This window comes from Phaethon lepturus, unplaced genomic scaffold, assembly GCF_000687285.1.
Source record: "Phaethon lepturus isolate BGI_N335 unplaced genomic scaffold, ASM68728v1 scaffold45414, whole genome shotgun sequence".
NCBI lineage: Eukaryota > Metazoa > Chordata > Aves > Phaethontiformes > Phaethontidae > Phaethon > Phaethon lepturus.
The window spans coordinates 32,007-44,182 of NW_010534842.1; the positions used below are offsets into that span (position 1 = coordinate 32,007).

A 12,176-nucleotide genomic window follows, 5' to 3' on the forward strand; every position below is an offset into this window, starting at 1 on the left:
CCAAAAGAAAAAACCTAACCACCCCAAAACAAGAGGTCAAAGAGGCCAAGAGGAAGTGCAGTGTCTTTTCTGAGTAAAGGCGAAGGGCTGTGAAAGAAGGTCTTGACGAAAAAGGGACTATGAGGGAGGCAACCCTTCCACCACAGACACTGAGCACCTGCAGCTCCTCAGCCTCAAGTGAGTCCCCAGGTCAGTTGTCCATCCTGCCATGCCCAGTTATCCTGGGAGCCGGTATGCTGAGCGAAGCTTCCCAATCCATCCTGCCTTCCCCAGGTTCATTCTTTGCTCCCTCCTCTTTCCAGCCTGCCCTCCCTTCACAGCAGGGAGCCAGTCTGCAGCTGGGAACCGCTCCCCCTGCCCCCTTAGCCCAGCCATCATTTTTCTTTTGCAGCAGGTTGCTCTGCTGATCTGCTTACCTCACCGTTTCTTCCATTCCCCTTATCTGCCACTTCCCTTGCCTGTAATTACTCTAATGAAGGCTGAAAAGATGGGAGGAAAATGCTAGAAGTTCACTGAGAGGAAACAGCTTGATACAGCTTTTGTGGTTGGATGCAGGAAAGCTGGTCCGAAGTGTATGGGACGTTTAATGGGGGAGATGTAGTCAGGATCCTGGAAACAGGGAATGGCAGATATCTGTTGAGGCTTGTGGGCCTGGGAGATGGAAGACAGCATTTATTAGGAGCTACAGCTCTCTCAGAAAGGGAAAGGCCCATCTCCACAGTGCAAATGGGCCTTAGCCATGCTGCTCTATACCAGGTATTTCAGACTAGAGATGGCTCCAAGCTGTGGTATGACTTGGGCTGATCCTTAGTGTAACCTCCTCAATTTGCTTTTAATCTAGAAACAAGGAGTCTAAAGAAATTCCTTCTTTAATATGCTTTCAAGTTTCCACAGTTATTTCTCCAGCTCCTGTAGTGTGGTGACCCAAAGGAAACAGTCCATACGTGGGGCAGATTGGTGTTCTGAGGGCCTTTCACCTCCAGCGATGCCAAAGGAGTAGTTGTGTTAATGAGACAGCAGGTCCCTCCCAGGGAGACCAGCGTAAGGCGGGAAGGAAGGGCTCTGCTGGAGCCTTTGGAGAAATAGAAATGTATTCCTCTAGCAATGGCCTTTGGGGAAACTTTCTGACTGAGAAGCAGAAGAAGTACTGAGGCAGAGGGGTGAGCAGTGTGGTCACACATTTATGGCAGTAGTAGCAGGAGCAGAGGTATGGGGTTCCTTGCTGACGGTTTGTAGCCTGGTTTGTTGTTTTGAGGTCTCCACCTCAAACAAAACAGGAGTTGTTGGTTAGTTGTTCTCAGTTCCTCTGGTTTGGTTTTCCCTGGCATGAGATATTAGAGATGAAGAACAAAGGTTTCCTTTCAGCAACTTTGATTTCAAGGCTTTCTACTCATGTTGCTTGATACACACATAGCAAAGAAAACAAGGTAAGTATGGGATGACACCAGGGCTGTGTGCTGTGGGAAGAGCCGCATCGTCCAGTCTCCAACAAGCCTCCCGCTTCTCAGCCTGTTGTCAGCCCAGGGGAGGGGAAGCTTCTTCTCAGCCCTGGTATTTCCTCCTTCCCCTCCACCCGCCTGAGTATTTCACTGCCAAAAAAGCAGAACAGCACAGGGACATCCCCAAGCAGATGCTGGCTTGCTGTGAGGACAGGGAATGGCTTCTTGCAGCAGAACCACTGGAAAAGGAAGGGCGCCAGGAACCAGGGCAGTAAAAAAGGGATGGGAGGGCTGAGAAGGTGTATGGGAGCTTTCTTTACGCCCCACTTCATCTGCTCACTGCAAGGCAAAGATGGGGAAGAGACACTTGGCTTGAAATACTTAGTTTGGTTCCAGTGAAAAATACTGAGTGTACGATCTTCAGATAGAGCTGAAAGGCTCTGCGTGAATTACTGTTTTTCTGGGATATCGGAAAATGCTGCTAGGTCCTGTCTTCCCAAATGTCTTGCTCTCAGATTGGATGATTGATGCCAGATGTGAGAAACTCTGCTTTAGGTCCTTGCTTACTCTTGAACTTTGTAACACATATGCAGGCTTCTGTCTAGCCTGCTTGCTTTTCACAGCCTTTGCTCATAACTTGTTGTTCCCAATTTGTCAGAACAGGCCAGCAGAGACCAACTCAGAGGTGGACAAGTCGGCATCACCCTCAGTGGCTCAGCTAGCAGGGAAATTCAAAGAGCAAGCAGCCAATATCACTGGAAAAGAGGTAAGGAGCTCTGCAGCCACCAGAAGGTAATTGAATGGGAAACGAGGCACTTGCCTCTGACTGCAGAAGGCATCACATCAGTGATGTGAGCATGAATTCACGTTGATTTTGAATCTTCACGAAGGACTTGGCTCCTAGTGCAGTACAAGCTATGACAGTATCTTCCACGCGTTGCCTACTTGTGGATGAGTATTTTGGTAGAGCCATACCTCAGGACAGCTAGATGCTGTAACCGAGACACGGTAAAGCCTGGTAGGGTACACTTGTAACCCTAACAGTAGCAGACAGCAATGCATGTACTGTCTGGAGTGGCTTTTGTGGGCAGAGGGCAACAATGAATAATGGAATAGCTAATATTGAGCCATGGAAAAAGAAAGCAACCAACACATTATGCAGTGTAGAAGCCAGTGGCAGGTCACCAGAACCTTGTTCTCAAAAGGAGAAGGTTTCCTTCAGGTAGTGCCTTCTGTATGGGTCTGAGAGAGATAGCTGTCTCTTTACTTGCCCTTGTTACCTCTTCCCAATGACATTTCAGACTCTGTGCCTACCTCTATCATGCTGAAACTTTATTTTATTGAAAGCCCACCATGCCGAGCATTGCCTCACAAGCTGTCTTTCACGAGATAAGCAAAACACTAGAATGTGTCTTTCAGGAAGGAAGGAAAGTCAGAGTCTTTATGGATGGAGCGTGACATTTGAGGAGTGTCCCCTGTATCATTACGCATTTTTTCAGAAGTATGAATGTTTACTGGTGGCCCTCTTCAGTCAGTGGGGAGCCCTTTAAAACTGAACTGCTTCCTTCTGCTGCTCAGCTGATCTCAGCATGTCCCAGGCTGGGCCTAAGGGGATCTTCTCTGTCACCCCTCCTGTCTTTGGCTGGATGCAACGGTCATCTCTGCCCTGCCGGGCTCCATGCCACTGTCTATCAGAGGTTAGCACTCTCACAGCTGGGCCCGGGGATAGGAACAGCCGATCTCTTCCCAAGCACTGTTTTTCCCCCGCCTAGTCACCAGTGTACTGCTCCATCCGTCCCATTACAGTCTTTTCCTCTTTTTAAGGTATGGATTTAATTGCGCTTAGTCCCTCACCCGTAAGAAGGCAGCAAGTTCCCAGACTTCTCCTGTGTTATCTGCAGACCTCTGCAGCTCTGAAGCCAAGGCAGTGTGGAGGGGCCTCACAGTGGAGGGAAACTAATTTTCTCCAGAGACAGAGGAGGACAAAGTTTCCTGTCGTTTCTCTTCAAGCCATCTGTCACTTCTCCACCCACTTTCTCAAGCTGGCTTCAGATTAATGGCTGAGGGATGGTCTTTAACCCTTGCTTGACCCATGCCACCAAAGGGGAACGTGTCAACCAGGGAACTTCTGATACATTCACCATGGCACAGCACAGCATTGCATGACTGAAAGCATTACCATAGCTGGGTGCAGCACCACCACAAATTAAGTGACATCAAGTTTACAGGTCCTCCAAGACAGCCAACTGTACAGAGGGCAAAGACGCCATAATCCAACTTTTCACATGCCTGCCTGTTAGAAGGAAACAAAATTGTCAAACTATCATATTATGGATATTATACAAGATCCACAATATTACCCAAGCATTTTGTCTGTTAACACAAAAAAAGTGTGTTAACAGCATGGCAGGAGACTACAAACCTGGCATAAAGAGACAGCTTGTCTTCAAGACCAAAGCAATAGTTATGAAGGAATGACCCCATAGGTGCTGTGCTATCCATCTCTTCCTTCCTAGTGAGCATTCTGTATGTCTGAGAGACCGAGGGCATTCAGGAGGAACCAGTGTCACTGCTGTTAAGTTGCCTTGTTCCTTTTCCCCTGCAGAATCTCTTTCTTAGTCAACCTAAACGTTACAACTGAGGCCTTCTCTCTGCAAGCTGCTCTTTATTAGAGAGAAATGAACAGGGCTGTAGGGCATGTTGAGAAAGTCAGAATTCCCCTTTTTGCCCCTAAAACACATCAGATATAAAATAGGAAAATCACAAACCAGGTAGGCAGCTGAGACTCATTAAAAGGAAATCCTGGTAATAAGACAGGAAAGAGAACAATAACAAGCTATTCCAGTGTGAGGGGGTTTCCAGCAGGATGCTTTGAAGATGAAGCTTCTGGGAAAGCTTCTCCACCCTCCACAGCTTAGAAGAGTGTCCTTTGCACAAAGCCTGAAGTCCTGTGGTTCGTGCTGTGAAAAGAGATATAGACTATTTCTCCACCGGTAGGACTGGGCTTGAGATGCTGCAAGCACACCTAGCATGCTGGCCACATGCCCATATGCTAACACCTTGTGCTGCCTTTGGATGCCTCCTTCAGGCAAGCTGAGCCCTGCCATCCAAGCAGGTCACTTACAGAGCATGCCCTTTGGTGCTTGAATTTCACTTCCTTTTTAAAAAAAAACTGATTTCCCTACTGTCATATTGGTTTTCTTCTCTTAGGTACCACCACATAAGCCAACTAGGAGGAAACCACCATGCTCCCTTCCATTGTATTCCCACAAAACTGAGACAAGTGACAATGATGAGCAAGTGAGTATCAATTTAATAGAGGCACAAGGTCTCTCCTCTCTGCAACTTGTCCTCTCCTGAGACATGAGCTTGGAGGTAGCAGAGAAGCCAGGCTGCGCTGCAAAAGACATCAGTCATGCAGCATCAAACCTTCCCCTGTTCACACGCACGTACTGACTCAGGGTCAGCTCCATGCTGTTTCACACCCCTGTAGCATGGATACACATCCCATTGCTACTGCTTTTGTTTTTACCCTTAGAGCACTGACGGATCCACCCAGTTACCACCTTTCAAGCATTTTAAAGCAGGAACTGCTGGCATTTATTAGATTTGAACAGTGCTCAGCACAGGGAGCATCCATGCTGTTTGTTGCCTTCAGATGAACTCTAGAGGTTTGGGTATAATGGCGTAATAGTTCTGCTCTTGAGATTTTTCCTTTTTCAGAAAAAGGAAATAATTAATCCAGAGTGAAGATGGGTTTTGTCAGCAATACCCACAGAATATTGTCGTTAGGTATCCTCCATACAGCACCCTTGAATGAGCACGTCCCAGTAGGCTGGCTGCTACTCACTAAGGTCTATGCTCTTTCCAGTCACTTCTTTCCTTCTGTATTTCAGGGTATGAGGTCTACCCACCAAATTTCACATTGTCACCTGCCCTTAACACGGTTCTCTGTCCTTCTTTTCTGACAGCTACAGGCTCTTGCTGCCTCCATGCCAAAGGAGCACAAGCTTTAAAATCTTAGATTCCTTCCTTTTCCTTTGGACCTCAAAAAAGCAATATGTCCCTTCTCAAAGCAATGCTCTCCCTTTTTCAAACTGTTTTCAGCCTTTCATAGCTCTACCTTTCTGGCCACTTACGCCTTTCCTCCCCATACTAATTGGATACCCTTTAACTCTGGTAGTCAAGGGGTGGCAGAAAGTCTTTCCCATCACAAAAAGTTCAAAATGTTTACCAACATTAAGGCTTGTACCCTTTAAGAGGTAGATTTTTAATCTGTCTGGTCCTGAAATAATACCGGGGAAACTGTGTCCTAGGTTAGATACCATCGTGAAGGCCATGTAGCAGCAGAGCCATTACACATCACCTAACTCAGGTACTTCAGCCAGAAAGCAGACAATCACCTTTTCTCCCAGAGGATGTATACGTGTATGTAGGGCCCTAGGATGGCTAGATAACAAAAGGGGAGCAGGGTCGGGAAAGAAGAAAGCAAACTTTTGTGTGAAGTTGAGGCTTCACTATATGAAGCTATATGTGACTTATATGAGGCTTCATTTGCTCCCCTACTAGCACTTTCTGCTTGTATCTTCCAAGTTTTCTGCCTTCATTGTATTTCCTTTTTTTCACCTACTTTACTGTGACTTTTTCATGTTTCATTTTGTTTTGCAGAAGCGGTCTCCAAACGCTTGCCCCATTCCCAAGGTCAAGGTGAAAAGCTCTCCCATGATTGAAAAGCTGCAGGTAGGTCCTGGAAGGGCCCACATGGCTGCCCCAGCAAATTAAAAATGATTGGCATTTGTCATGGCTACTACCCTTGCGGAGCAGCCACAGGGGAAGGGGATCCAGGAGCCAAGGGGGACAGCCAGGTGAGCAGGGCAGTGGCCTCACTGACAAGGGCCCAGTCCCACAATACACAAACAAGGAAGGCAGAGCAGGTCTGGTGATGGTACCCAGTGTCAGAAACAGTCCAGCGATCCTGCGGCACATCCGTAGACAGGTCAGTGCATGGGTCAGGATCTGCGGGGTACATGGCTGGGTGTGGGCATGGCAGCAGCACAGCGCAAGGGAGGAACAGGCGCAGGAGCCTCAGTTTAAATGCAGCTCACGAGAGAAAGTGCGGGAGACCCTGGCTGAAATGTCTTCCAGCTCTTTCTCCGCAGCAGTCTAAATTAAACTGAGTCACCTGCACCCTACCGGGGAGCTGGCCTTGAGCGCAGGCAGCTAAAATCCTGGCAGTGAGGAGTGAGCTCCAAGCTCTGGCACTCCTCTACCTGTGCCCAGAAGCTCTGCGCTTCCCTCGCCTCCATTCCCCCGTTAGGCACAAACACACCCAGTGCTTCTTGCCCTTTTTGTATCTCTCTGGCCTGATCCGCGCCGCTGAGGGCAGCTCAGCACTCGACAGCCCGCGCACACAGTGGGCTGCCGCTGCCCGCTGCCCCTCCTGGCGGCACGCGCGACCCCAGCGCACAAGTGCCTCCGGGCTGCCCGACACGACGTAAGCCTGTTCACAGCACCGTCCCTCTCAATGCACCCAAGGACATTTGCCTACAAGAGCTTCTTAGTGACAGGCCAGCAGGAAGTGTTTTGCCACAGGTAATCACGAACTTGCTTCTTTCCATGGTCTTCTCGCTCCTCACGACTGTGCAGATCATTCAGAAGACCTGCAGACTAAGCTTGAAAATGCGAGGTCTGTTTGGGCACACACAGGGATGGTTTAGATCTGGCAGTGATTCCTGGCTGCTTGTTCAGATGTTCTCCTGGCTCAGCCACTGTAGATTGCGCTGGCTTGGCTGGGTCACTGGAAAATCCCAAAAGGCCTCAGGATGACAAAAGGACACGTCCTGAGATCCAGCTGCTGGGAAGGGCAAATGTCCAGTCATAACTTCTCTGCCCGGACTTGTTTGTTGACAGTGTCACCAGGAGAGACCCATAACCAGAAGGTATGTGGGTTGTGACAGCTGAGAGATGTGGCAGCTCCCGTGGCAAGAGCAAGGGTTCCTCCATGTGGTCACTGCATGTGGTACACGTCGGTGTCACGCACGTCCGTGACGGGGATTTTTCTTTGCAGGCCAATCTTGCTTTTGCTCCAGCTGCTCTGCTGCCAGGAGCATCTCCCAAAAGCCCTGGTCTGAAAGCCCTGGTTTCTCCATTCAGCACCCCTCCCTCAACGCCCAGCAGCCCAGGGATTCAGTCCCAGCCCAGTGAAGCGAATGAAACACCGGTCAGCTTTGATCAACCCCCGGAAGGCACTCAGCTGCAGTTCTATAACAAGGTAGGGTATGGGCTACGATTTCTCCATCGCAGCAGGATAAGGCTCGCTTCTCGCGTGGGGATGAAGAGGAAGAGGAAGCTGCAGCCCTCAGTCCTGCCGTAACAGTGTGCATTTGTAGCCCACGGAGGAGCTCTATGCACCAGGCTTTGAAACAGCCTTTCAGCGTAGCTCTCTGGAGCCTCCTCCCCACACACCTGCAAATGGATTTTCATGGTCCAGCAGCTCCAGGACCGTTCCTGCACCAAAGGTGAAGGGAAAGGGTAAAATGGCAGGACTCACACTTCAGCTGAGCAGTAACAGGGTGGCTGGTAGGTGGGCAGGGAGCACCATGAGGAGGTGGTGCCACGTGCCAGCAAATGTCAAAGTTGTCTGCGGCGCAGTTTAGGGAGCCATGCAGAGCACGACGGTTTGCCAGGTGTCCCACAGAGTGCACAGTACTTAAATGGGGAGCTGCAACCTGCATTCACCATCCTCAGCTGGAGTGCAGATTCCTTCCTCAACCACTAAACTGCCAAAAATAGAAAAGGCCGAGACATCCAAAGTCAGCAGCGTCTGCATAATGATCGCAGCATCCTTGGGTTAGGGTCTAGCTTGGACAAGGAGCCACATTTTAACTTGAGACAATGACCTCCAGCACCAGCTCTACAGAAGGAAAGGAGACATATATTAGGGATCTGCTTGTCCTCCAGAGTAGTCTTTCACGGGTAGGAGCCCTTGTCTCCCTAACTTTCAGTAGCAGAGCAGGAAAAGTGAGGCCACCAGCATAGCAATCAAGTTTCCCATGGTATTTTCCTCTGTTGTGCTTTTCTGCTTTCCAGTACCGCTCTCTTGACTGCTTCCATGTCTGCTTTTTCTGCCTCCAAGGTGCGGACACGGGGATCAATAAAGCGCAGGCCTCCCTCCAGGAGGTTCCGAAGATCTCTGTCCGAGTATGGAGACGGGGAAGATTTAGGGGTCAACATCTCCTCTCCAGAAAATGGTGCCAAGGAAGATGGGGATGAGGTGTTTGGGCCCAAGGGCAAGACAGAGGAGGCAGAAACAGGGAGCAAAGAGCAAAAGAAACAGATGGCATCTGATGAGAAGCCCCCATCAAGGAAAGGATCCAGCAGATCAGAAGATGAAGAAAAAGGGGAAAAACAGGCAGAGGAAATGACTCCTTGCAAGAGTAACACAGGGGATACAAAGGAGGAGGAAGTGTATTGTGGTGCCCCAGAGGAAGGGAACTCTCCCCAGCCTCCCTCTGGAGACAAGGAGGAGAAGGTGTGCGAGGTTGCCCAGGGAGAAGAGCAAGGCACTGCCTGTGAATGGGAAAAGGGGGACAAGGAGAAGGAAGAAGCTAAAACTGAAGCTAAAGCTGAAGCTGAAGCTGGAGCTGAAGTGAAGGAGACCAGTGAGAGCACAGATGCACAGAGAACGTCAGACACTGAAGAAACACCAGTGGCACCTGAACTGCTGCAGGACGCAGTGGGTTTAGGGACTGCTACGGAGCCTTCAACATCAGCCACGCAGGACCAGGGCACAGCGTAACCGTGACGCACAGGTAAGATAAGTCAGCACGATGATGGCTCCTAAAATACCAAAGGGTTTTGCTTACTAATGAAAATGGCAACTGTGACAGAACACACCAACATTTCTGCTGCTCCCCACACCTCAAGAGTATCAAATCTCAAGCCTGCAGAGGCTGCAAGGCAGGATATTTAAAATAACCAGCCGTCCTGGGTGGTGTTACAGAGAGAGAGGATGGAGAAAAAACAAAGCCAATTCTGGCTTCAGTAAAACAGAGAGGCTCTGCTTACCAGGCACTCTGCTCAATTGCTGGTTTGAAAGCAATTTGAAAGTACTTACAGTAGAAAGCACATTTCCCTAGCAGTAACCATGTGTATGCTATCTCAATATGCCTCCTTACATACACATATTTATACGTATATGTGTGCACATGTTGTATATATACATGCATACATATATTTTATCTATCTCTCTATGTACATTTAGCTTGTTAGCTTTGCCAGCAAAAATCATGTTTGTAGACGTACCAGTTTCATGATCAGCCCTGGAAGCACGCAAACACAGGCCTCTGACACTTGAAATAAAAGAGGGTTTCCACTGGTCAAAGCAGGGCTTGTTCCATGTAGCTTCTCACGATTTCTCTAACCACTGATAACGCAGCCATGGATGCCTGAGGAAATATCTCAGTCCACCTCAACCACCCATCATCCCCTCTTCAAATGCCTCCTTGGTTTGGCAAGGAGCAACTGAAGGCAGCAGGCTGGTGCTCAGCCTGCAGCTCGCCTTTGCCTCCTAGCACAAAAACTACCAAAGTACCCCCAGGTCACACACTCCCCAGCACTGTATTAGACTCATGATTATTTTTCATAATTTTCTTACTTTTCCCCTCTCAAAAGGACATAGCTAATCAGGGCACAGGAGACTTAACATGAATAGGAGCCATCTAGCCCAACCAAGGTGGAAGCTACTGGAAAACCTTCAGTGGCAGGAGAGGAGCAGAATATGGATGTCTCCTGAGATCCAGACTCATCCCAGAGCTGAGTGGCTTGCTGGCTCTCTGCTTTGCACCATCATATTTTGGGACAGTCGGAACAAGGGACTGGCTTGCAATCACTTGTTCAAAATGGAGGTGCTGGCTGATGTTCCTCGCTGATACCTGGGGACTGAGAGACCTGATACGTGCTGCCCTGGAACCGACAGCCACCACCACTGCTGGGCCCTCTGCTCCTTCATCCTGCTCCAAAATGTCTTTTACTTCTCCTCTCAACTGGTCTTAGATCAAGTTCATCAGTTACATATGTACATGTATGGTGCCTTTTTGGTAGCTTCTTTTGAAATATTTTGAGTTTTCAAATTTCAGTAAATAATGTTTTAACAGTAGGAAAAAAGTATGTTTTCTCCATATATGCTGTATGGCAGACAATGTGAACCTTAAATACGAGAAAAACTCTTAGGACACTGTTCATAAAGTATAAAATCCCTTTGAAGTGGGGGTAGAGCTGGGTGCTCTGTGAAACAGCCAGCCATGGTGGGCAATTTTTCTGTGTGCTTCAACTTTGGGGTGTTTTTAGTGCTGGTGGAAAGTAACAACCAACAGATTTGATGCACAGAGAGATGTGCTGTGTAGGTCAACAGGGCAAGTTTTCTTATCCACCTCTGGGCTCCAGTCCTGATTTAGAAGGGCTACCTGCCTGTCAGTCTTTCTAACTTCCAGATGCTATCCAATCTTTTGATTCTCCTTTGAAACTTTCAGTGTGTGGCCACCGAGTGCCACTTGTGGTAGAGAGCATCTGGGCTTGCTGGAAACAGCCAATTAATTTTAGGTAGGTCAAAGAAGAAGTGTTAGATGGGTTTCCAGTTGTTTGGCCTGACTGAATAGGAACTGGTGAAGGTCAAGACAGCCAGACCCTCCTAAGTACCAAGGCATTGTACTAGATTTGCATTCATCCTTGGGGCACTAGTTGAGTCATGGGTCTAGCAGTTGCTAAGCCAAAAAACTTTTACAGCTGGAGAGTTCTTGTTGCCCATAAGAAATAAGTTACGCAGGGAAAGACATATAACAGACCCTCACCTGACCTGTTTCCTCACAGTAGTGCTTGAAGCTGTATCTATTTGCAATACTGAATAAAAAACTGTTCTGGCTCAAGGCCACGGGGCTCATGTCCACAGTGTGATGTGGAGCTGTGGACGAAGTCTGAGCTCACTGGAGACAGCAAGCCAGACTTGTCAAAAGCCGAGTGAAGGAGTCAGCTGGCTGTTAGGTGGTGTGAACAGTCAAGGGCCAGTACTTGAACCTGCCGCCAGCCACATAGTACCCAGCTACACAGCCGCAGCTACAGAGACCAAAGGCAGAAATCACGAGGAAAGAAGTTGCTCTGTGCCCTGCCTTTCTTTTTCCCAGGTGAGAGCACTGAGGTGTCACTTGCTAAGGGCCAGTGGCGTTGCCCCTCCTGCGTAGCATGGTCTTGTTGGCAAACACAGCCCCCACACCCTTTTGAGCCACGTTGTCCACAACATGGGCATTGTTGCCTTTGAACCTATTTTAATCTATTTGTTAAAGCTTGTATTCTGGGGCAGGCTGCAATCATCCGCTGTACCCTGTTTCTTCTCTCAGCAGAGTGTCCCATCTGTATGTGAGTGATTGAGCCTTACTGTATATATAGATATATGTGTGCCTGTTTAGAGAATGAGTATGTGTGTCCCGAGCAAGGGAATGGAAATCCGAGGGAGAAACAGAAGAAATAAATGGTGGAATAAAACCAAAACAGAATCTGTGTGTTTCCTCTTGGGGATATGAAGGAGCCAGAGGGAGGATGGAGAGAGGTGGTAGCAGCAGGCAAAATAGGGGTGGGATTTCCACTGCCAATGGAACAGTTTAACATTCAGTTTTAATTTAATTTGTCGTATTTTTTACTTTTGGGGAAAGGCAATAACCACAGAATCACAGAATCATTAAGGTT

General features: G+C 48.5%; 1 protein-coding gene across 1 annotated transcript; it reads left to right on the forward strand.

The window, feature by feature from the left end:
- Positions 1–2,097: 2,097 nt before the first annotated feature.
- RCSD1 (RCSD domain containing 1) lies at positions 2,098–9,237 on the forward strand (the record flags this gene model as incomplete). The annotated part of the gene is made up of 5 exons (XM_010285628.1): positions 2,098–2,205; positions 4,650–4,739; positions 6,108–6,179; positions 7,507–7,710; positions 8,575–9,237. Coding segments are annotated over 5 exons (1,137 nt in total), but the record flags the coding sequence as incomplete, so codon positions are not given.
- Positions 9,238–12,176: the final 2,939 nt, after the last annotated feature.